This window comes from Pistacia vera, unplaced genomic scaffold (genome assembly GCF_008641045.1).
Source record: "Pistacia vera cultivar Batoury unplaced genomic scaffold, PisVer_v2 Contig320, whole genome shotgun sequence".
In the NCBI taxonomy this organism is placed as follows: domain Eukaryota; kingdom Viridiplantae; phylum Streptophyta; class Magnoliopsida; order Sapindales; family Anacardiaceae; genus Pistacia; species Pistacia vera.
Window position 1 is genome coordinate 2,485,828 of NW_022196136.1, and position 26,121 is coordinate 2,511,948.

Below are 26,121 nucleotides of genomic sequence, written 5' to 3' on the forward strand. Positions count from 1 at the left end.
GTCGTGTCGCGTCGACCCACCAAATTTGAAGGCTCACGGGCCATGGCACAACTTGCTATATATCGTGCCGTGCTGTGGGCTAGCCCGCTTGCTTTATAAAAAGAGAAATACTAGATATACAAATACTTCTACAAAAAGTTTTTGTATAAAGTGATATGACAGCTGCCACACCACTAGTTTATGAAAAGAAAGAGAAGATTGATGTGAAACTAGTGGTGTGACAACTACCATATCACTTTATACAAAGAGTCTTTGTACCTCTAGCATTTCTCTTATAAAAATATTTAATTTTAATATTTATAAATTATTGTAATTTTGATTTACTATTAATAATTATTATAAAAATATTTTATGTGTTATATTTAGTGACATTTTATATTTATATTAATTAAAAAAATATATAATCATTATACAGTATAATAAAATAATGTGACAGTGAAATATTAATTGAATTTCAACCATTTTTTTAAAAAACAAATCAAGAAGAAACAAAATTAACTTAAAATATTCAATTTCGATAAAGTAAAATCTCAAATTAAGAGAGTATTATAGTCTTTAATTTCTCAGTAATTCAAAGGGCTGTGACATGCATAGATTTTTTTTATATATGACTGTTGAGTTGGAGCTCGGAAGGCTCATCGTGGGTTGAAACTTGAAAGAGTGGTGCTATTGACACCCCGCTAATGTACTAAAGAAGTCTCATTTCAAAGTTGTAAAATTAAATCTTTTTCTTATATCACCCTAATAAATTCTATGAATGCCCTTCATTCTAATTTTTATATATATATATTAAAACAATTAATATTTTATTCAATTCACTTATGTTATATACCCCCCATTATCTTTATTTCTATAATAAAATTTTAGATAATTAGATTGAAAGTTCAGAAAAATTTAAAGTTAAAAAAAAAAAAAAAAAAAATCCTTGTTACAAATAATCCTAATAACATAATACGGTTAAATAATATAAAAAACATATAAATTAAAATAGCTACCAATGCTTTGAAGAAAAACTAACAAAAAATTTATATATGAAATAATTAAAAAATTTACAATTTTGGAATAATGTGAATAGTAAAAAAATAAAATTAGGATTTATAAGATAACAATAGGGTTTCAAAAGTATTTATAAAAAATAAAAAATAAAGTTAATTTTAATAATTTAATTTATTATTATAAATTTTATTAAAAAAATGGGGCTTTTATACTCTGTCCCTGTCCCCTATGGTGCTAATAAACCCAGTCGGGTTGAAAACATGACAAATGAAATCGGCCCTTAAATTCTGAATCCAAGTCAGCCCAGCCCGTTCTATTTACATACTATCAACATCGTATCAACCGACTCAAATTAACCAATACTTGAGAGCTTGTTCTGTTCAATGCAAATATATTCATGCCCTCATTAATTCCACCATTGAATTCTGAGCATTACCATTTAATCCCTCTTTCTTTCAGATTTACCTGTGCAGTGCAGCAGTTGTTAATCAATGTCGAACTGTTAACAGCCATCACATGGCAATGGAAGTTAAACTGTTTTCTTTCCCAGATCATGAACACAATGAAGATTACTTGGTGTGTAAGTAGTGCTCACAATTAATTAGCATGGGAGAGGGACAGAGAAGAAGGGAGAGATAGGGAAGGGAAATAGTGAAATATATATGTAATAATAGGCTACAAGAATCTCATAAAATCTGCAATATATTTTTGTTCTGATTTTACAGTTTCATTCCTTTTTTACCTGTATAACATGAAACAAGATTCTGAAAGCAAGTAATCTTAGAAAATTCAGAAAATTAAACAGATTCCTTAAAGCAAAGCTGGACACAATTAGGATCTGGTTTGGTGTTGATTACTCAGACTATTATCTAACTTGCATGAAGTAAAGCAAGATTCCTAAAGCAAATTCCAAGGGCAATTAGCGAGTTTGTCTAGTTCATTTCTTGAGTATTACTCAAAGAATAACCTTAATTAATTGATTAATCATCTTTTATCTTTCTTGTTTCACTTTAGCAGTACCCTCCATGGCCGCCGCCACAGCCATGGAGGGAACTTATCGATAACCTTTCAAATATTTTAGTTGGTTTAAGCATATTTCTATTATTATATTAGAAATCGAATTCTATAAGATTTTACGGAGATTCTATCTATGACAGATCAAATCTCAGTTCTCCAGTTCTTGGAAGAACAAAAACACACACTGCTGACCCACAGAGATGGTGAACTGTTTCTTGATATACAAATCCATCTTAAATGGAGCAATGAAGCTCGTGGGGATGACAACTCAAGCAGTAGAGATCGAACCGGGGACGGTTTTAAACTTCTGGGTTCCAACTGAAACAACTAACAAGACGAAGAATAAAACAAACAAGCCGGCTGTGGTGTTTCTTCATGGATTTGCGTTCGATGGTATTTTAAATTGGCAATTCCAGGTGCTAGGCTTGGCAAAAAAATATGCAGTCTACGTTCCCGATTTTCTCTTCTTTGGCGGCTCATTTACTGACCGACCTGAGCGGACGGTGGAGTTTCAAAGTGAGTGTACGGCTAGGGGACTGAGGAAGCTTGGAGTGGAGAAGTGCACTCTTGTCGGGCTCAGCTATGGCGGGATTGTTGGATTCAAAATGGCTGAAATGTATCCTGAGTTGGTGGAGTCTATGGTAGTGACTTGCGCAGTGATGGCGTTGACTGAGTCTCTAAATAATGCTGCGCTTCGGAGAGTTGGGTTCTCTAGCTTGCCGGAGAACTTGCTTCCGAAAACGGCGGAGGGTGTGAAGACTCTGCTTGACAAATGCAGTTACAGGTTCCTAAGATTTCACAATTTCTTTTACAGAGAAATTTTGGAGGTAAGCATGATTTTTGTAAATCAATAATGGTGGTTAACTGTACGAAAAGTTAGAAGAGTTTTGACTATGAAGTGTAATATGTATGATGACAGACAATGTTTAATCACAGAAAGGAGAGGACTGAACTTCTACAGGCTTTGGTCATAAGTGATGAGCGATTTACTATCCCTCATTACCCACAGGTATAATTCTATCCATAAATGAAGTTCTCTTATATGGAAATTCCAGAGTTGTCTTCTTTGTTTTGTTTTCTGGTCCTCACCGAAGGGTAGTAGTGGATCCAAAAATTTCTATTAGGGTATGCTAAAATAAAAACTAATCACACATTAATATTTTTGTCATGGTGACCAAAATATAGAAATTGTACATAGTATTTAAAAAAAAAAAAAAATTTGAGGGTGGGTCATAGCCCACCCAAAACTAGGCTAGATTCGCCCTGCCCAAGGGCTTGTCCTGTAGGAGGAGCCGTATCTTTGTTTTTGATTTTTGTCTACGGTTAGTTGCTATGTGTGGGCTAGTTCGTTTGTGCTCTTCTTGTTCACATTCTGGGTATTAAGATTGCATAACAAGAGGAGAGTGGGCTTTTGGTTTTGTATAGGCTCTTGCCTAGTGTAATCAATCTCACATCGAAAGCGTATTAGAGAGGTCTTGAGCTTATAAATATGAGAAATCTCTCTATCTAATAGGTTATCTTTTTGGGTATAAAACTCTTAGTCAGTGACAAGTGGCATCAGAGTGGACCCAGTTCGTCCGTCGATGTCCCACCAAGCATTCACGCAGAGACGTCCATGTGTGATTGTGGGTCCACACGAGAGTGAGGTGGACAGGTAGGCAAGAGGACCCCTCCTATAATGAGGGTGTCATATGATTGGGTGGGGAAGAATGTAACCAATCTTATATCGAAAGCGTATTGGGGAGGTCTTGGGCTTATAAATGGGCGAAGTCCGTCTATCTAATATGTTAGCTTTTTGGGTGAGAAACTCTCGTGTCATAACACTAGTTAGCCTTTTGATGGTAGTCTTTTAGATTACTTGATTCTTTGCACCTAATCCAGGGCATGCCCTGAGGTAGGTTGACTGAGTTTCCATGGCCTTCATATATTCTTTCTTTTTTTCTAATGAAATTTAATTACCAAAAAAAAAAAAAAAAAAAGTTCTCTCTATAGGAATCAAAACTAGTAATGTGCCATTTTCTTTTCTTTCTAACTAATGTCGCAAATTATTGCAGAAGATGTATCTCTTGTGGGGTGAAAATGATTTGATCTTCGATATAGAAACAGCCCGGAGCCTGAAAGAGTAAGTTCATGTTATATTATATACATGTATTTTGTTGTTAGAATTGATGAGGATGAGTATTGGATTAATGACAAGACGTTAACTTAATTGACAGACAGTTGGGAGAGAAAGCAACATTGAAGGCAATTAAGAAGGCAGGTCACATTGTTAACCTGGAGAGACAATGCGTCTACAACAGGAACCTCAAGAGAATTCTTGGCTCTTTCACACAAGAAAATGCTCAACACAGCTAGCCATTACTTAAAATTCTTGAAGCTTTGATGGATTTACTTGGCCTTTTTGTTTATTATAACATTAATAGTAAATGATTTGTTTATGTGTTTCTTTAATTTCTACTGGTTGAATCCATGGCTGTTGAAGGTTAATTTTGATTATGAGCTCTAGCAAGTGGGCTCTAGTGATTTGTGTGATGTAAATATTTGATCAAGCTGAGTGGGAGCTGGGCAGGCTCATCATCATGGGCCGAGAATCTGACAAATAAAAATAATCAGCCCAGCCAATTGTCATGGATTACACATGGGAAGGGAAATGGAGGGTTCTTGAGTTTATAAAGGAGGGTCTCTCCACCTAATAGGTTAGCATTTTAGGTGTGAAACTCCGAGCTTGTGACAAGTGGTATTAGAGCCAATCACAATCCGTCTTTCGGTGTCCTGCCAAGCGCCCATGCAAAGGGCCGTCCATGTGTGATTATGGGTCCACTTGAGGGTAAGATGGACGGGTAGGCAAGGGGCCTCACCTGTGATAGGGGCGTCATAGGATTGGGTGGGAGAGAATGTCATGGATCTCACATTGGAAGGAAAATGGGGGGGTCTTGGCCCTTGGGTTTATAAGGCGGGGAGTCCCTCTACCCAATCGGTTAGCCTTTTGGGTTTGAAACTCCCTGCCCGTACACAATGCTGAAGTTGATCTTGTGAGAACTGTATATTTCTAGTTTGAGAACTTGGTAAGCAATATATTCATGGGTTAATTCCACCATTAAGCGGGCAAGACCTCTTCTCTTGACTATGAGATAATGTCACTTCATTTCAGAGTTACCTATAAAATTTATTAACCAATATCCAAGTAATATTATGTAACATCCATCAGTTATGGACATTTTAAATTCATTATATCATCTCATCATCCACTTGTGATGGAAACTTGAGAAAACCTTTTTTCTTTCCGAGATGAACACAATTAGGATTCTTTTTTCTTATGAATTATATGGAAGTAGTCCTGAGTCTGAACTGGAAAAGGAGAAAAAAAATGTTTCTAAACATGGAGATTTTCATTACTTAGATGATGCATGGCTTAAGATGAGACAAAGGGGAAGAAGAGAGAGAGGGAAGGAAAGAGTTGTTCACATGTTGATACATACAACTATCTTTCACAGTCACACATATCTAATCTTAACATTTTTATATATAGATTCGGACTTCACTGTAGCTTCAGATTCTTTAGAAACCTGCAAAACAAAGAATTACATCATTAATTGTCTTAGCTTATGCCATTAGAAATGCTAAAAACACTCACTTTAAGAAGCAAATTTTGAAAGAAAAGCAGAGTGATATTAGGACAGTCAGGATTTTTATTTATTTTTGAGAGAATTGGGTTGGCTGTAGAAGTACAACGTTTTGTTTGATGTAGTTCAGAGATATGGTTCAATGCTCTAAGAATATGACCATATACATGTGCATCAAATGGACCACCTTAACTTTATAATTCTTAATTTCATTTCAAAGTTATACACTTTTTTTCCTTCACTCCATGGACCACTTCTGGGCTCTGAAATATCTTTGGCACAATCTGGTGATTAAGACATGCAATCCTTTAACTTTAGTGTACAACCATATATTTTTCCCAGAGTCGGTTGATCAGTTTTATAGTGATTGAGAAGTAAACTAAACTAAAGCAGATTGAACTAGTTCAAAGACTTGATTACAAGTTAAAGGATTACCTCTCTTCATCAGCAGCATTGCAGTTGCTACTTCTGGTGGACTTGTAGTTGGGAATTGGAATCCTTCCGGATTCGATATGCTTGAGATCTTCAATGAGGATTTCATAGTGTCTCTTAACTTCATCAACAGATTTTCCACCACCAACAGCCTTGGCAATGTTTTGCCACCGGTCTGGGGTGTCCTTATCATACAAAGCTAAAGCCTTTTCAAACAGCTTGTTTTGCTTCGGTGTCCAAGAGGAATTGCCTGAGTTTCTTGAGGCCATAATTCACTCTGAAAAGACACTGAAAGAGATCTGAGACTGTTTATAAATGGACTATAGGAAAGTTAAGAAGAAGAGAAAAAAGAGAAGGGATAGATTTAGTTTAAGTGATGATGGCTTGTGCTGGATATTGTTATGGTTAAGCTGCTTATATACAGTAAAGAAAGGTGGTGTTGTGGAGCCAGTTGGAGAATCTGTATTGCGAAAAAGGTTACCATAAGCCATAAGGTGTGACCCGTCTTCTTTAGAGCCACAAGATGAAGCAGAACAATGTACAAAGAGAAGGGGAGAGGAATCAAAATTACAAAGCAAGTGTGTCCTGAGTATAATTTTCTTAATAAAATCAGTAACCCTTTTCTTAGATTTGTTGAATTAAGCATAATATATGAAGTTAGTTGAAATGTTATTATAAGAAAGAGTTGTTAGGTTCCATCTTAAGTTACAGTTTGAAAATGTAGTTTTGACTTGTTAAAGCTCATAGAACTGAAATAATTGAATGACAGTTACTGTAATGTATACATCTAGTTGTCACTTCAAATCCAAGTAAATATCTAGCTCTTATTTGTGTCATTATCTAATTAAAAATCATCAAATTTGGGTATTAAAGTAAAGTTATTTTAGTAATCCAAAGTGATTAAAGTGGGGTTTAGTTTGTCTTTACCAAATCTGGATCTTGGAAGACTAAAAGGAAGAGAACTTAGGAAACAAACTGTGAACCACTGAGGGTAACAGTCACCACATATGCTAAGCCAAGCAATGACCCTTGTACAACACAGCAGGAAAAGATAAAAGATATCAGGTCCTTATTGGTCTAATCTTTTCCATTGGACTGGCATGTTTGTCCCAGTAATGGTTCCCTTTACTTAGCCTATCTATATCAGTAGTAACAGCAAAAGCTAGTTTTATACTTGATTTACTTAACTCACTCAACAAATTATGCATAAACTTCAACCTTCTTTTTAAGTTATTGTTCCCCAGCTTTAGCTTCTAATGATGGTATTATATTCCAAATTATATTGAAGTGTGCATCAAGAAGATGAAATAAAAGAATCTTTAAGATGTCAGACTCAAAACCATTGGCTTCCGTATAGGCAGAGAACCGACAATAATCTTTGGACTGAAGAAGAAGAGGGCAGCAATGCATCAAAGCAGTTTTGATAATTGATTTGATTCGTTTCAGATCTTTGGAATTGGATTTTCGGATGTTTGCTCTGAACAAAGTTCCAAAAGGCTGTAGCTGGCTACCTGAAACCGTACCATGATATACGCAATCACATTGGATGGTCTGGTTGGTTGCTACATGTATGCGTTTCAATCAATGTTCTGTAGAGTCAACAGGTGCTAGCTGCTGCTTCTACACTGGATAAGTATAGGGATTTTGTGTCAGTTTGATTGGTGGGTTGCTTTCCCTTGCGATGACTAATCAGATAAAGTTGAAGTCTTTATACATGTCCTCTAAGAACTCATCAGTGCCAAGACACTAAATATCTTCATCACAGTTGATTTTATTTAGCACAAACAATCCTGTAAAGTATACTTCTTGCAAATACATACACTGAACCTTGAGCTAATTTTTTAATGGACATTGAACCTGGCTTGTTCATGTTGTGTTAATCTAGAAGAGTGTATCCTGTCGCAATACGATTGGTCAATAAGAAAGTAAATTTGTTCTATTCACGTATTTTGTTGTAATATAACCTGTTAACAAACCACTTGCGTTGATACGATATACTTTCGTTAATTGATTGTATTACAACAATATGCAAAAGAAAGACACTTGTGGATCTAGAATAACCTTAATGCATAAGAAACAATCATTGCTCATGATGTAGTCTGTTTGGAAACTAAAATTAGAAAACATACTTGTCTCCTAAGCACTTAAAATGAGAGAACAAGATAAGGAAAAGCAGAAAATTAATTGGAAGAAAAGGTGATCAAGACAGTGCAATGAAAAACTTTTGTGTAGCCTGCATCAAACAATTAAGCAGTAAAATGTTACCTTTTGCAAAATGGCACTGTTGTTATCAAAATTATTGATGTGATTTAGTTGAGTGGTGTGGATGATGTGCAGAAAGGAAAATCATGTTTTCTTTATGTAAATGTATTAACTGTTAGGTCATCTTCCGAAGGTCCATGGCTCAAGGATGCATTGGTCCTCCAATATTTGCTTATGATATGATAGAGAAATTTCATGGTGGAATAGCCTACAAGGTACAACAGGCTGGGCCCCAATTTCTCATTGTATAATTTTAATGTTTGCTATTCCCTTAAGATGTAGGTAACCACAAGAGAGTTGTAACATCTCTTATCCAACGAGATTCCGAGAGATCCAATTACAGTAGAATCTCTCTATAGTAATATTTTATATAGAAATAATCCTAATGTAGTTATAAGAACTTTCTATCCTAACTTGGGTCAGTTATAAATAAGAATAAATTTTATATTGTAATAAATTATAATTTTTTTAGGTCCCGTCTTAAGAAACTTACATCTATATAGTAATAATTATATGCATATTGTAAAAACTATATGTTATGTTATATTAAAGGTTTAAGATGAAATAAAATATTTATCTAAAATTGTTTGAGACATTGATTTATGTTTTAGAATTATTACCACATCTTTTGTCTTGCAGGTATATAATAAGGCACCAATATGAACACTTTTTTGTTGAAGCCAAAATATTTCTAACTCTCAAGCATGTTTAGAGCTTTTTGGCATGAAATTTTGGGTATTTCCGTACTATCATTCTCAAGATTATCTCCTTCCTCTTCTTGTCTAATTCCAGTAAAGATTTATTTTTCAGTTAAAACATACACGACTTGTTGCTCGTTTGAATTATTGAGGAAGACATTAATATCCATTTGATTAGTGTAGTGAAGTTGTCGAATCTGATTACTTAATTTTACATTGACTCTTTAATATCCATTTTCGTACTATCCTAATGAGATTAAAACAATGAATTGAAATCCTAATACTACTAAAACATAAATTATAAAATAAGAAATCAAAACAATAATTCTTGTAACTACACCTCTATTAAATTATAACCTCCTTATAGTAATAAATTTAATTGGTCCCAACATTATGATTATAGAGAGATTCTACTGTATCAACTATTGTCTTGGCCATCTTATTAGTCAGGCTTAAGTTTTGTTGGAATCCTACACCGACTAGGCACGCTCAAGCCTATTGGATTATAAAGAGGGTAATCTTTCCAATCATCGAGGCCTTATTGAGTGAGGAGTTAGACCCACCTCAAATTCTATCCCATTTTAGTTGAGCTGAGTGCTTGATCAGCGGGTGAGGAGTTAGAGCTAGAACTACCTTCATCAACAGACATGACCTAACATATAGGATTGACTGTGAGAGTAAGTGTTGGAGTCCCACACCGACTAGGCATGTTTAAGTGCAAGAACTATCTTCATCAACAAGCATGACCCAATATATAAGTTTGACCGTGAGGGTGAGTATTGAAATTACACACCGACTAGGCACACTCAAGCCTACTAATTTATAAGAAGGGATAATCCTTCATCTTATTGGGTGAGGAGTTAGGTCCGCTTCAAATTCTATCAATTTCATCTCTTATTCACCTCCTATAGTGAGACTCAAAAGGTGTTTCCTCTATCTCGAACTTTTAATATCCCTCAAGTTTTTTACCAACACCGCACATTAGGAAGATCTCAAATGCCTGTGTTATAAGCTAACAATTTGTCCATGAACATCAAGAACCAACAACTGAAACAAGTTGCCATCTTCAACTTAACATTATTGAAGAAGAGGTGATCAGAATTTGGTACCAGTCTTCAACGTGGTCCTAATATATACAATACAACGTTGATATTTAACCTTAGAATGTACAGGTATGTTGAATTCAATATATAATTGGCCTTGTGCCCTTTTTCTCCAGGACCCTTTTCCATATAATTAATGTGGTCCTTCCTAACAAGTTGGAAAGCATTAAAAAGCTCTAAATTTGGCTTCCCTGTCAAGAATCAAGTCCCTAAACTTTGGCGGTTTTCGCCTTTGGGTCGTGAAAGACCAACTGTGACTTTTCAGGACCCTAAGAAAGTAAGAAGTAACAAATATAGAAGAAAGCATATAATCTTTGCATAGAGAGGGAATATGAAAATTGGGAAATGGAGATTGAATTGTTCTTCGGGCATGGAACAAACTTTGAATGAGAATAAGCAGATAAACGTACAAGTTCTGGTTACCAACCAAAGGGAATCAAGCTTTGAAGATTAGATATCAGTCCATGTGCAAGTTGACAGAAGTTTTGTTGAATTATGAGTGGTGAGAAAGAGAAAAAAGTACTTTGGATTGATAATGAACTTGTGGCCTGAGTTGAGTTCCATTATTATTCTTATTTTTTTTTTTCTTCAGAAGGGATATTGAAGATGGTTTCATTAAAGATGATCCAAGCATTTTTCAAAGATATGGTATAAAAGAATTGACTGTTGAGTACAGGGGGTTATGGCACTAGGCAATGCCCTATAATGTAGCAAATCTTTCAGGATATGCTCAAATATCTCTCTATATGGTTCATAGAAATTTCAAACATCCAATTTGAGCTGTCATGTATTTTTAGAGGTCATGAAATTTTAAGTTTTATGTTATTGCAGTCTAAATATAAGATAAATAACATAGAGTAAGTCTTAGAGCATCTCCAATGATGCTTTTTATTTTGAAGAACATCTTTCATATAAATAAAGAGTATCTTCATTAATTTTTAAATATAAAGAATATAATTTTTATTCAAATCCAATAGACTCTTTAAATTTAATGAAAATGCTCTTTATTTTTAAGAAATAAACTTAATAGGAGAGAGAATTAATAAATAAAATGCATAAAAACTTGTAATTTATTAATTAAAATTAGGATAGAGAGTGAAGTTTGACTCTCTAAATATAGAGAGTCAAACTCACTCTCTAATTTATATTTTAAAGATAAAGAGTCTATTAGATTCTTATTTTTATGGATAGACTCTTTATAATAAAGAGTTTGGATCATATAAAGAGTTCTTTGGAGATGCTCTTACGATAAAATAAAATATACAAAATGAATGGACGAATTAATATAAAAAGTCAATATTAGAAATGCACAAAAATAAGAAGGATAAAAAAAAATGTTGGCCTGGTGGCTGACGGTTAAGAAGGTTTATTCTATTCCTTGACTTTTTGCGTTCAAATATTATAATTATCTACCACAATAAAATTGTGGCTATGTAGACCTTTAGGCCTGTAGGATGTTCAATGAACCTCAAAGATTAATTGTGATGCCTACAAGCTAGCCCGAACAACCTGATTAAAAAAAAAAAAAAAAAAATGCCATATACAAGAGTTGCCATGCATATATATATATATATGAGTAATGGTACATTTATACCACTCTTTTACACCATATTCATTATATCATGATATGACATATGCCACAATCATACAAATTCTATTATAATATTAACAGTTCAAAATAATTAAAAATTTGTGTGATTGTGAAATATGCGACATCATGATATAATAAAAATAATGTAAAAAAGTGATAAACCATAGCATTACCATATATATATATATATATATATGATTAAGCCCAAATGGTTCCAAGGTATTAGCAGGCCCAGTTCCCAAATGAGAGAATTGCTGCAAGAATCCTGTTCGTTTCAAAGACAACCCATCTCATAGCATTGGGTGGTTTGCTTTGCATCTGGCAACATGGCTCGAGAATTGCATCCAGGCCTTCTATTTGGGCTTCAAATGGGTCATTATTCTCAAAGTCCAATCCAATACAATGCCCTCTGCCTCTCTGGATCCGGATTAACAAAACACACCATAAAAGCTTAAAGCTTTATCAATTGGGCTTGGGATTCACGTTGACTAGCTAGACCTAGTTTCTGTTTTCTACTTAGATAGTTGATAGCTACTCATATCCAAGGTTAACGATTTTTTCCCACTTAAATAATAATTTAATAATATTTCCTCACTAAAGGTTTTTAAAATACTATTTTATTATCTAAATTTATATTCCAACGAGCGAACAGAAAGCAAATTTGGTGTAGACTGTTAAAGCTTTTGAAGAAATGAGATCAATGAGTCTTTTGGTGGTTGAGATTGGTCAGAATTTGAATTGGGAGGAATAGTTACAAAAATCTTAATCGCTCGATTATTGACGATCGACATGATCGATATAAATTGGGTTTGAGGAGTTTTGGTGAGTGATGATTGGGGAAGCGAATAGTGATGGTGTGGAGTCACGACGATGTTGAAATCTGAAATGAAATATAAATTTGGATAATAAAATAATATTTTAAAAGTTTATAAGTGAAAAAGTGTTGTGAAACTATTATTTGGGTAGAAAAAAGTTCATTTACTCATTAAAAAAAAAAAAAAAAAAAGACAAAAATCTTGAAGATGTTCAATATATCAAACAAAGTCAAAAATCCCCTCATTTCCTCCTTGAAAATTAACGCAGATATTTCCTGAAGGAATCCCACTTTCAAATTTTCAATCCTCCAAAATCTTTCTCTGTGTCTTTTGAAAATCATAATGCAACCCAAGACCATTAACTAAAGTGTACTTTCTCTCTTCCTCATACACGATTGCTACTGCTACACTGTAAAGCATAAAGCAAACAATATATACTCTTCTCTTTTCTGTAAACTTATCATCATAGTATAATAATAAGTGTGAGTACAGCACTGGCACAGCACACAGCTGGCTCTTTCATAATAGTATTGACTTTGTTTCCAGACCAACCCAGCACCATCATAATCCTGAAAGACTCTTCTTCCCCACCACCAAGCTATAGCCTTCCAGCTTGAGGAACCCACATCTTGTATTTGCCCCAATCTATGCTCAAGCTTTTAATTTGTACAATCAAATCAAATCCCTAGCAAATGAATGAATGCTACCCTTTTTCTGGGGTCTCATTCGCACCATCATTTTTCAATGACTAACCAAGTGATACGATTAGACTATAACCTTCCTGTTCATTGCTTCATGGGCCACATCAATTTAGTCTTAGTTGTCATCACAGCTCTCTACCTAACTAAATCTGTACTGCACTATTTCACTTTCCTGTGTAAAATTTATTTGGTGATTTCATGAATGTTCAACTAAAGAATCAACTTGTTTATAGGACAAATTTTGAGGCTTCATTTCTCCAAGTCTTAAGAGTGATGATGGTCGACTGTTGATCCCATGTTGAAGCCATACATACATGGGACATAATCTGTATCAACGCTACTGAAGAAATGGCCTTCAACATAAATGTATGGAAGACAGTTTGGAGTCGTGATCTGGTGGACATTATTAGGTGTCGCTGATATGTGTGCTTCTAGTGGCTGGCATTAGACAACTTGACGAAGCGTGTCACCTTAATTATATTCTTTCTCATTAACGCTAAAGTTACCTCCATAATATGCAGAGAATTGAACTTGGCACTTAATTTAAGAGAGAATGAGTTGGTGGCAAAAATTAATGAAGAGAATCTGCAGGAACAAGCCCATATGGCATTGTGAGAATGGCAAAGATCCTATAAGCAATCCTTTAGACTATGTGGTCTCCTCACCCCCGATCACTTATCTTTCCTAATCCTAATATATTTGAATGTTGCCTCAATATCTTCATTACAAAAATCACTCTGCAAATCATATAAAAATATGAACCAAGACACTCCTTTGTCTTTGTTCTTAATGCTTATTCCAATATTCTTCATGTGATAATGTCTCTATCTCCAATTGCCTAATACATATAAATATAATATAAACATATTTGTATCCTAACTGTTCTCTTTAACAAAATGGGTTCCCTTCTCTTTCTGTCTTTCGTTCTGGGAGCACCTGTTAATTAACTTGCTTGAAGCTGACATCTCAAAGGATTTCTTGACACTTTTTGCTTTTGAAAGTCAAATATTCATCTGAATATAATTCTCAGTATACACAGATAGATATGATCAATCTACAGTCTGTAAAAGATCGGTTCCCCCAGCTGTCCTGGAAGCATATATCTTATTATTCTTGTTCTGAAAGAATCAAATTAAGAGATCAAACTAATTAAGCTTAATTACTGTACTTAGAGACAGTAATTAATGAATCGACGGGAGGATATTGGAATCAATTAATGGACATGGAAATTAGACGGGGATAGAAATAGTAGGTGTTGTGGATGTGGGAGTTGTCTTTACTGATGTCTTGCATGCTGAATAATAATAATACTGCAGCTGGCAAATATTGTCTGTGTTTGACCGCTCCACTCCTTTTGCGTCTTTGACTCATTCAGTCTCCATTCATGCATGCTCCCATGCAGAGCCCCTGCAATTAAAATAAAGCAAGATCCTTTCTCTCTCCTTATCCTTACACTATTCATACAAGGATTTACTGGACTCACTGGTTAATTTCATCAAAGCGGTATCTGACATTGTTCCATTGAATGGGTCCAAATTTCCATAGAAATTTTCAACAAGAAGTTAGGGGAAGCAAAGAGACGTTGCTTTCAGTAGCTTTCTACATATCAATGAATTCATATAGTCGTCTTCTACCATTAAAATAATAGCTGCTAACATACGAACCCTCCTCTTCTGGTTTGGGCCCTCACCATTGCACCCTGTTAAGTTTGGTGAGTCCCACTTTCCAACTCTCTGCCCAACTCCACACCAAATACATTTGAATATCAACCAGGAGGATACACTTGTAATTTTCTTTTAAAATAATCACCCGACCTTTACGTTTAACAGAGTATGAGAACCAAAGATCTCACACTTGAATCCCTCACTTATCGCTTGTTTATCAATCATTTTAATCTTCGATGTCTGATCTCACACTTAGTTATTAATCACCTTAATTTCAAATTATTTCTCGTCGATGTGTATTCAATGATCGATTCTTTACTCAAACTTTCCGGTGAGATGATTATAATATCTTACTCAGACTTATGAAAGAAAAATATTATACAAATACATGATTATAATCATTTAACATTTAATTAATTAGTCAACTTGTAGTGTGGATATCTAATTTTTTTAGGCATAAAATATAAATTAAAATTAATAATTAGTTGCTAATTAACCTTTAATTTACACGTTAAAATCACTAGAACGTCCACTAAATATTTAAAAATTAAAATAAAAATTGTGGGAGAGTCCTTCCACCTAATTGGTTAGCATTTTGGGTATAAAATTCACAATCCGTGATAAAGATATCAAAGAAAACTTCACATATCTCACATCAAAAGCACATTACAGATGTCTTCAACTTATAGGAGGAAGTCCCTACACCTAATGAGCCGCACTTTTAGGTGTGAAACTTAAAATCTGTAACACTAGTGAGAAATTGGTATTAGGTGTCAATAATTTAGCTTGCCATCTGGCATCAACATGACACATTGGGCCATGTCGAGAGCAATTTATCAAGCACAACATTTCATTTCATATAAAATCATATCATATGATAATATTTAATGATATTATTAAATGACACTGCTACGTGACATCGCATATATTAATTAAAAATTCAAATGCATAAATATAGAGAATCCTATCATTAATTACATCATGTTTATGGGTTCACCTATCCACATGTAAAAATCTTGATATAAATAAATGGAAAGAATGTTGAGTAATGGTCACCATCTATTATTCAATGTTATCAATTCACATATTTTCATACTACTATATTTCCTAATTTTATATTGGATATTACTAGTTTTATTTTATTTTATTTTCATTATTAAACCAAGATTTTGCATTCCAATATATGTTATTTAATATATGAATTCAGTGAACATAATATCTTGATAATATATATATTGTGAAATTTTAATGGCTATATAAATACTATTTTGATAATGATATGAATTACAAACGTCTTGTTAAGGGTACATAAATCCTTTTTCTTAGGCTCATGTATATTTTCTCACTCAACCTTAACACACAGTTTGAGCACTTCCATTATAACTTAATTACAGTTGATCGAGGCAACCCAAAAACCGACGTCAATGACTATAAACCCTTAAAACTGTGAACATTTTTACTTAAAATTATCAACAAATTTATTGATTTGTACGTTAAAAAATTTAAGACGTTCATACCTGATAATTTTATAATAATTTCATATATTTTACATAATATTATACTAAAACTATTGATAAAATACACAACAAAAGTTTGATAAAAAAGTACGTATTTTTTTTTTTTTGTATTTGTTTATATATAAGGATAAAGTGATAAAGGTGAAGTTGGTTTGGCACAAATTTTAGGGTGAGGTTCCGACAAAGTTTCGAGTTTATTACTTTATTATAAAATACAAAAATATGATGTAAACATAAAAAACATAAAAAACTCTCTTGTTAGGTTTGTTCCTATTAGCTTTCAATTTTAGATAACATTTTGCTATGTCAATCCCTCAACCAGGGGATGAAATGCTACCCTTGTTTCACGGGTCTTGTTTGCTTCACCAAAGCTTCACTCACGTGATTTTGTTTGTAAAATTGCCTTCATATGTATGTTTCGAAGAAATTTAGGGGAAGAATTGTTGGCGTGCGGGACTCAATAGGGTTCTTTCTTATCCTCACACATGTATTGCTTCTTAAACATGTCCACATTTCGATATCCAATGTCATAAAACGTGTAAAACATTATTGTTGGTTTTAAGTTCCGTAAGTTATTTTGTCAAACTTATGATTCTAGTGGTGTAACACTAGTCATGGTATGAACACTTTACTTTAAATATTGTACAGTTATTTTTTTTTAAATTTCTAGTGTGACCCTCTGTTTATGTTGGTCATCTGTTGTATTGGGTGAGCACCTCTGAGTCAGAGTGATCACAACGTATCTGATAGATTTATTTGGGTAACACGTGTTATGCTTCTAGAATGCAAGAATTATTTTATTCTCTTATGAGATATTTGTGTGGTCCATAACACTCGTCAATTTTATATCCAATGTGTTGGAAAATTTTATTCTCTTTGATAGGTGACATCTTGATATTGGAATAAACTTTAATAAAGATGAATTCAATAAAGTTATTCCTTGCCACCTGTCCCCTTGCATTGGAGCCCAAGTTTTCTATATATTCGTATCATCCAATGCAATTCTTTTCAAGCCTGATTATTCCTCTGATATTACTTTGAAAATTCCTTGAGGTTTTTTCTGTTTTGAATCAGGTTTCATATGCCTTAGGTAGGCTTACAAATACCTTGCATAAACTTTGTTTATTTGTTCATGGTTGGAACGTGGGTTTCCATTGGTTGCTTGATGGGGATTTCAAGCTTTTGGAGTTGAAGTGCATCATCATTGCTGTACCTTGAGAGGAGCTCAAGGTTGACCATGTGGTCTTGTGAACGTGGAGCTTGCTGTAGTAGTTCGAAGTTCGACCAAAGAATGGAGTTTGAAGCGTTGCAAAACAGAGAATGTTCTTGCAATTGATGCTTAATTTTAACTTTGTAATTGAATTATAAATGTATACCATAGTGGATTGACTTCATCTGAACTTGATCCCATAGATGTAGGCATGTTGCCAAACCATGTAAAAATTTGGTGTTTTTTATTTTGTTTCATGGTTGGTTGTTTTGCAATGATGAAGAATGAACATTAAAATCAACTTAACAACCCATTCCACTTAGGATTAATTCACTTGGTAAAGGAATTAGAATTGACAACCAATTCAACAATAAGGGGTTCGTCTATAAGGGGCGACACACACGGGGTCTAAGAAATAAAACTCCTAATAGGGTATGTTTTAGGAATAAAAATCCTATTACTTAGGGTTTCTCCTAATAATCCTAGTATAGAGGTGCATTATTTTCTTGCATGAGTGTGATAGCAATTCATAGTAAATGTATTCATTGTATCGAGAGAGATGACAAAATATTGTAATAATATTAACTATGTTGAAAGTAACAAATTTTGGGTGAATAAGAATAAAACACACGTGTTCCAAATACTCTCTAGATCATTTCATTGTCGCCATAATTTTGTATTTTTGAAAGCATCTCCCTCCAGATTTTTTGGTGTGTAGGAATCAGTTTGTCAGCTTCCTAGCTGATTGGATTTACCTTAACTTGGACCAACATTAATGAACTTGATTGGACTTAGACCTTTAATTAGAAACTTGATCGAACTTCATTGATTGATCAACCGAACATTATTATATGAAATAAAAAAAAGAAAACTGTGGGAAATGGTGGATTAAAGTAGAGAAGCTGGTAGCCCATAGAATTCGTCTGTATATGAAAAGCTAGGTAGCTATAAAGGATGGAGCAAGAGACAGAAGAGTTACCAAATACTCAACACTATAATTCATTCATGTCTCTCTATCTCTATCTCGCATTCTTCGACTCTTTAAAATAAGCTTGTTTAATTATTATTATTATTAATAATAATTTGAAGGGCCTGCTAGAACTAGGATTCCATTTACATCGTATCTGCTGCGATCTCTCATTGCCTCCTCATCCCATCTCTCCCCTCTATTATTTATCCATCAAAGATAAGATCATATCAATTCAATTTCATTATTTTATTTTTCCAAATACTTAATTTTGTATTTCTAGGATATCGATTATTAAACTAATCATATGCATGGAAAATTTTGCACATTCACATCTCGAAAGGTCACATATATTTTGATGGATGGGTATCCCCCACAAGGGATCTAAAGTTTGGTCACCATAGATTTCAATGGACCACATTGGAATAATAATTCATAACAAAAAATAATAATAAATATAGGAAGTGTTTTTGGTGCTTCCAAAAATTCATAAATTTCAACTAGTTGATTATCCCACTTGAATAATTGGCTTTTAAAACAATTGGTGCCTGGAGAAAGAAAATGTGATAAAACAATATCTAAAAGGAAAGCATTAGGGACGAAGCACTGTACGTACTTGGGGGAAGTATTAGTTAAAAATCCAATATAAAAGATGGGAAGAATAAAGCATTGGAGAGTGATGATGAAAATGAAATGCACAAAACAATGAGGGACAACTGGGTGGTTTTCTGTTCATGAAGACCACAATAGAAAGTGATAGAAGAAAGAGGGGTAGAGAAAAACCAGGCCCCATTTTGCCTTTAGTTGTGGTACAAGGTCATGTGTGATTGTATTGCAACTAGAGAAAGAGAAAGAAAGAAAGAGAGACATACTAATAATATTAAAGTAGAAGAACTGAAGAAGATGGAGAGAGAGAGAGAGAGAGAGAGAGAGAGAGAGAGAGAGAGGACCCCAGATGATGATAATGGATGTAGCCTTCATCCTCTCTGGAATTGTTCCCACAATCAATCCAAATTATATCCCCTACTTCTTACCTTCCAATATATATTGCCTCTAAGATTCAATAGGGTTAATAAATATGCAAGTTAAAAGCCTGATTTAGACTCGATAATGTTAATCTACAAGTGGGATTCCATTATCAGGGTTTATTTGATTTATCTCTAATGATATCGATTACTATTAAACGTTTGTTTGTTTTTTTTTTTTTTTTTAATTATTAAAAATCTATTCTAAATTATCAAAAACTCTCTAATATTATGAAATATCCACTGTAATAGAGATACTATACCCATCTATGGGTAATCTAAATAGTTAGGGTAAATCGAGGATTGTGTGGATAGGTGTACAGTCTAAGGTTTGATTCCCCATCTGAGCTTTTGNATTGTTCCCACAATCAATCCAAATTATATCCCCTACTTCTTACCTTCCAATATATATTGCCTCCAAGATTCAAAAGGGTTCATAAATATGCAAGTTAAAAGCCTGATTTAGACTCGATAATGTTAATCTACAAGTGGGATTCCATTATTAGGGTTTATTTGATTTATCTCTAATGATATCGATTACTATTAAACGTTTGTTTGTTTTTTTTTTTTTTTTTTAATTATTAAAAATCTATTCTAAATTATCAAAAACTCTCTAATATTATGAAATATCCACTGTAATAGAGATACTATACCCATCTATGGGTAGTCTAAATAGTTAGGGTAAATCGAGGATTGTGTGGATAGGTGTACAGTCTAAGGTTTGATTCCCCATCTGAGCTTTTGCGATATGAGTGAGGAATTGTGACGATGGATTGCTACGCTAGTCTCTTCCAAAATTAGTCGAGTACGCGTAAACTAGTTGGAACAGTAAGCTAGTTGGATGATCTTTTGCCAACGAGCCAATTATTGGATGATCTAGCTATAAAGTTTAGTGAAATATTAATTATTGGAGAAAAGTTTCTTAACTATGTGATGGTGACATTAATTTAGTGCCTAAACATGAAGTTTGATGTCTTTTCATGACAATATCTTTTGGTTTACTTGTCTCATAATCTATCACTAAACATCTATTTTATGATAACGATTGGTTTTTAAGGACATTGAAACCTCATTAAACTTGAGGTGACAAATAACAAAACCCCTATAATATCTTGGTTTGGCTATTGGTAGTGGAAATTTCTGTCAATTCCCTATAACTTTGGTTATGTCTCTTCAACGGAGTTGTTGACAAATAATATATATAAGTGTTTTTCATATTCCAATTCCATCCATCCCTTTCATGGGCGTAATCCTATATTGAAACCAAAAAATTTAGCACCATTCCAAATTAATACACATAAGTTAATGAAATAGACTCCTAATCCCCATTAACTGACAAACTATGATATGAAACTTCCTAATATGGAGTCTACCATGCTTTCAAATCTATTTGTAGAATTAGATTTGATTGGTTTGTTTGTACCCTTTCTTATTTTGTTTATCTAGTAATTAAATTGTGTACTACTTTCTTTTTTCGTGGGTAGTGTGGATACGTACACTGTCTCATCAGGTTAAATTCCTCATATGAGTATCTATAATTTAAATGAGTCGTTGTGGTAATGGGTTGTTACACTAATCTCTCCTGAATATTAGTCGAGGTGTGCTTAAGTTGGCCCAGACACCTTGGTTAAAATATAATTGTCTTTTATGTTTTCATTTTTCAAATGCAAATAGTAAGAAATGATAATCAACGAATAATTGAATTTTTAACTACCATTGAGTGCTCTAATGGTAAAAGCGAAAAAGAATCCAATATGAGTTTCCGAGTTCGAGTCTCTACAGACATTAATAGGGGTGATCATTGAAGAGATTTACCAGATTGTTCACTTTAGGGTTTTAAGGGATTAATTGAGGTGTGTATAAACTGATTCGATCACCCATGATCACTAAAAAAAAAAAAAATCATTTTTTTTTTTTTACAATTCAAAATCAAAACTTTTAATCTCATTTCCCAATTTTTTTTTTCAAAAATCCAATTTGTCAATCCAATTTGGGGATTGATGGTGGGTTTATAATTTTATATAATTATATCTAGATTTATAAATAAAAAATATGAATAAATTCAACCTAACCGAGTTCCAAGTGAATTGAATTGAATTTTAAAATCTCGTGTTTAATTTAATATTCCATAAAATGAAATAAATAAATTAAAGATAGAATTAGAAAGTTAGTTAGAAAACAATTACTAATTATATACAGGAATATAAATAAAATAATTTTATTTTTAAAAACAAGAGCCAATATCTATTTTTAGAAGGCCCTGACAACCCCGTAATACCCGCAGAATCTCCAGCAATCATATGATTGTTCTCCACCTCCTCCTCAATGCGCGTGACAATCACCTAACCAATAGAAAACTTCGGTGCCTTCCACTCGATAACAGTAGATTTCCGTAAAGAACTTTTCAACTGCTAATCTCTTACAACGTCCCGCAGGGCCAGGTACTAAACTGCCAATCACACAAATTAGACCCGTTCGGGGGGAAGTGTCATGTGCCACGTAATCAGTCTGATTTATCAGATCAAAAGCACGAGAAAGTTCCACGTGGAAGATCCCATGTGGGTGACGAAGTAACAGAGGTGGCCTGGTTTCCCGCCCTCCTTCTCGGCCCAGAATCCCACAGTCGCAGGCTCGCAGACTCGCAGTAATGAAAGGGATGATCTTCTTTATTATTATTATTATTATTATTATTTTTTTGTATTTGGTATTTGTGAGTTCCTATGCAAATTCAACACTTTGTTTTTTAATTCTCAGAAAAAAATCTGCTCTCAGTTTCGGGAATCATGAATCTTAATTAGATTATGTAAATTTGGATAAATTTACAGTATAAATTTTACGGGTTGAATGTTAACCTTGGTCAATCCGAAGAGAGAACCCCACTTTTCTGATCCAAACTTCAGACAATCCCACGTGGCAGTCATGTCAGTGGGTCCCATCACCCACGGCCTCTGGTTATGGCTACATTCCGTGGCTCCCTGCCCCAATACCCCTCTCTCTCTCTCTGTTTATTTATATATAAATATAGAGTTCATGTTCAAACTCACTCTTAATAATTCCGATAACTTGTCTCATTTTCCGGCCACTTTTTCTTTTTTCTCTTTATATACATATATACGTGTATATTTTCCCAACTCGGAACTTTTAACACCAAACGCCCCACGTATCCAAATTGTACCATCTCTTCACTACGAAATCGTGTTCACCAGACTGCTTATGAAACCCACCTGCCTAACTCTTTAACAGTCTCAACCACTACTAGTACTGCGCTTTGCTACTTTGTTTTGGTTCAAGTCTGTTTTCGAGTTCAGTCTCACTTCATAGCTAGTTAGTTTCGTGTGAAGTGATGAATAGAGGAGTGGTGCCGGCGGGTGAGATGTTGCACTGTACGGACCTGACGGTGCTGGAGAGGCAACGTGCTCGTATGAAGTGGCAGCAGGAGCAGTTTCATGTAGTTCAACAGCAGCAGCAGCAGCAGGAGAGTTATTTTAGTGAGTTGAGTGGTGTGTTTTCTGTGCCGAGTCAGGTGAGTCATGTGCAGAGTTTTGAAGGTGGTTTGTTGGGTGGTGGTGGTGACTTGGTGTTGGGGCCGGTGAAGCCTGACCCGGCATTGGAAAATGGGTGGCCAGACTTGGGGAAGGTTGTGGTGCCTGGTTATGGTTTTGGGCCTTGTGGGCCAGCTTTTGATGCCAATTATGCCATTTCAAGAACCACTAGCTGCCCGCCGGCGGTGGCCGCCGAGGCTAAGGTTAAGGAGTCAAGTATTGTGAATCATAAGATGAGTGCAGCAATTGGAAGAGAAAGCTTCAAGAAGAGGAAAGCCGATAAGGTCCATAACACTAAGGTGTGTGTTTGATCATTGTCCAAAAGAAATTTGTGTTAAAAAAGTTCTAATTTTTAAGCCAAAGTTTGTTCTTAAATGATGCATAAGATCATTAATGAAAGTTCTGTTTTGGGTATGTGTAGGTTGGAGCAGAAGATGAGGCCAAAGACAAAAGGATGAAAGGATGTGCTGAAGAGGGAGATTCAAAGATCACAGAACAAAACAACAAAAACAACAAAAGCAACAGCAATAACAACAGAGAAACATCTGGTGATACTTCTAAAGAGAATTCAAAAGTTTCTGAGGTTCAAAAACCTGATTACATCCATGTCCGAGCACGCCGCGGTCAAGCCACTGATAGTCATAGCTTAGCTGAAAGAGTGAGTTGCAGTTTCAGTAATTTCTGGCTTTTTTTATCAGTAGATGTTATGAACAAAAGTTTAATCAGATTATACTGTAATTATGCAGGTTAGAAGGGAAAAAATCAGTGAGAGAATGAAGTATTTGCAAGATTTAGTACCGGGGTGCAACAAGATCACTGGAAAAGCTGGAATGCTTGACGAAATCATCAACTATGTTCAATCTCTTCAACGACAAGTAGAGGTAATAATTTAACATGGTTTATCAGTTTCAGGAGTTAGTTCTTCATATTGTTTAATTACTGGATCTTCTCCTTTGTGATCATCACAATGAACAGTTCCTATCAATGAAACTAGCTGCTGTCAATCCCAGGCTTGACTTCAACATTGACAACTTCTTTGCCAAAGAGGTGCAACATTGTCTAAATTAAGCAGACTTTGATTGTTGACTTTAATGCTGTCTAATTGTTACTGGCTGACTTGATAGGTGTTTCCTGCTTGTCCCCCCAATTTTCCACCAATTGGAATGTCATCAGATAGAATAATCCTGCTTATCTTCAGTTTAATCCTGACAACAACAACAAGTAGTTTCATGTTCTGGATTGGAAATGGAATCAATCCTTCTGATATGGGGCTACGGAGAACCATCAGTGCTCCCCGGAAACTTTCTTGATTCATCTTGCTTCATGTAGAATTATCCTTTCTACAGTTTGTATTACATTCTTAGCTGTCTTACTCACATAGATATAATATTACTGACATTGCAGCTACGCCCTCTTCAATCTGGGATGCTGATTTACAAAATTTTTACAATTTGGCCTTCGATCAAGGAAGATCAACATAACAACTACACCTTCCCATCTCAACCATTTACAGGTACAGAAAGCTAAATATGTCTAGTCAAACTTGTGCTTCTTGTTTAGATATTTTTCAAGTTTAAGGCAGAAAATGAATAGCAAAGTGGGTTAAACAACCAGTGATAGAGACCTCATAGAGCCCCACAAATGTTAATGATTTCACTTTGGAAAAACTGGGGTCCTATGCAAACTTTCTATCCTTTTCATTCTAAAATGATTAAAAACTATGGATTTTTCCCATGATCACAGTATTCCCACGACAGTTTTTTTCTTCAAAAGAAGACATAATTGAAGTTGTAACGCATTTCGGCTCCCCATATGACACCATAGCCATCTACTGCAACCTATAAAAGCAAAACTGGGTCCCCATTTTTTATCCTTTAGATTATCAAACATTTTTCAATAAAAAGAAAGAAGATGATCACTGCCCACAACCACAAACTCCCATCAACCCATTTATTACAATATTGTATCTGAAAGTTCATAAACTGATATTGCAGGTTCCATTGAAGCTAGCAATTTAAAGATGGAGATGTGAAACAGAGAAGAGTCTGATACAATTCCTTCAATGACTATGTTTTTTGATGCCTATTGATCCAGATTCTTTTTTTGTTGGCTAAGTACATAGCGTATAAATATTTGTATGTATACTTGAGACACAGTATTGAATAAGACTATACCTATTAACTTCAGCTTTATCTGTTTATTGCATTCTGATCACACCATCTTGATTTTTAAGTTGAATTAATAAAATCTTGAGGAGAAGAGATGGACCAGAGGAAACAAACAATGGGTTGGCCGAGTGGTAAAAGCTTGGGGCCAAGGGGTTTGCCTCTCCTGGTTTTAGGTTCGAATAACAACGTTATTAATAACTGGCTTGGACATCCCGTAAAAAAAAAAAAAAAAAAGAGAGATGTAGCAGGGGACCAAAGTTTAAAGATTGGTGGGGAAGAAAGTTGAGATAGACAATGCAAGAAAAATGAGAACTGTTCAGTTTACATCTCACAACTGCATTTTTTTTTCTTTTTAAAATTTTATTTACCTTTTTGAGTGATTACTATATGCATAATTATTGACATTGTGTGATTGAGAGATCCCATATCTTGATTGAGGACAAAGAATTAAAAATTATATGAAGAGGGAATGTGATTGGTGAGCTAAAACTCCACAAAATTATATTAATTTAATGCGAAGGGTATGCATCAGGGTAACCCCATGGCCATTGGCACAAGTTGTCCCTTTGTTGGGTGAAGCTGATGAAAACTTGAAGCTCTCCTATGAGGACAGAGGACTGAGCCAATGGTGGCCCGTCTCAGCCACCTTTTGGGATAGAATCAATATTTCTGATTGGGACATTGATAATTAGAAAAATATTTACAGGATATAGGGCATCAATTATATGCAGAAAGAGATTGAGAGAGAGAGAGAAGAAAGAGCAAGGACATCCCCTCCTTATGGGCACTT

The 26,121-nt window shown here is 34.5% G+C and overlaps 3 protein-coding genes across 3 annotated transcripts; 2 read left to right on the plus strand and 1 right to left on the minus strand.

The window, feature by feature from the left end:
- The first annotated feature begins 2,213 nt into the window (after window positions 1-2,213).
- LOC116137126 (epoxide hydrolase 4-like) lies at window positions 2,214-4,368 on the plus strand. The gene is made up of 6 exons (XM_031422814.1): window positions 2,214-2,840; window positions 2,933-3,022; window positions 3,555-3,667; window positions 3,895-3,907; window positions 4,068-4,135; window positions 4,230-4,368. Exons 1-6 carry the CDS (start codon window positions 2,214-2,216, stop codon window positions 4,366-4,368), a joined length of 1,050 nt encoding a protein of 349 aa, XP_031278674.1.
- A 1,020-nt stretch (window positions 4,369-5,388) lies between these two features.
- On the minus strand, window positions 5,389-6,549 carry LOC116137097 (protein RADIALIS-like 4). Its single transcript, XM_031422786.1, has 2 exons — window positions 6,072-6,549; window positions 5,389-5,579 (listed from the first exon to the last, which is right to left on the minus strand). The coding sequence occupies exons 1-2, from the start codon at window positions 6,335-6,337 to the stop codon at window positions 5,552-5,554; spliced, it is 294 nt and encodes a 97-aa protein (XP_031278646.1). The 5' UTR covers window positions 6,338-6,549; the 3' UTR covers window positions 5,389-5,551.
- Window positions 6,550-22,654: 16,105 nt separating this feature from the next.
- LOC116137127 (transcription factor bHLH63-like) lies at window positions 22,655-24,388 on the plus strand. The gene is given in 6 exon segments (XM_031422815.1): window positions 22,655-23,462; window positions 23,585-23,821; window positions 23,910-24,044; window positions 24,139-24,210; window positions 24,288-24,336; window positions 24,339-24,388. Coding segments are annotated over 6 exon segments (1,041 nt in total). The 5' UTR covers window positions 22,655-22,964.
- Window positions 24,389-26,121: the final 1,733 nt, after the last annotated feature.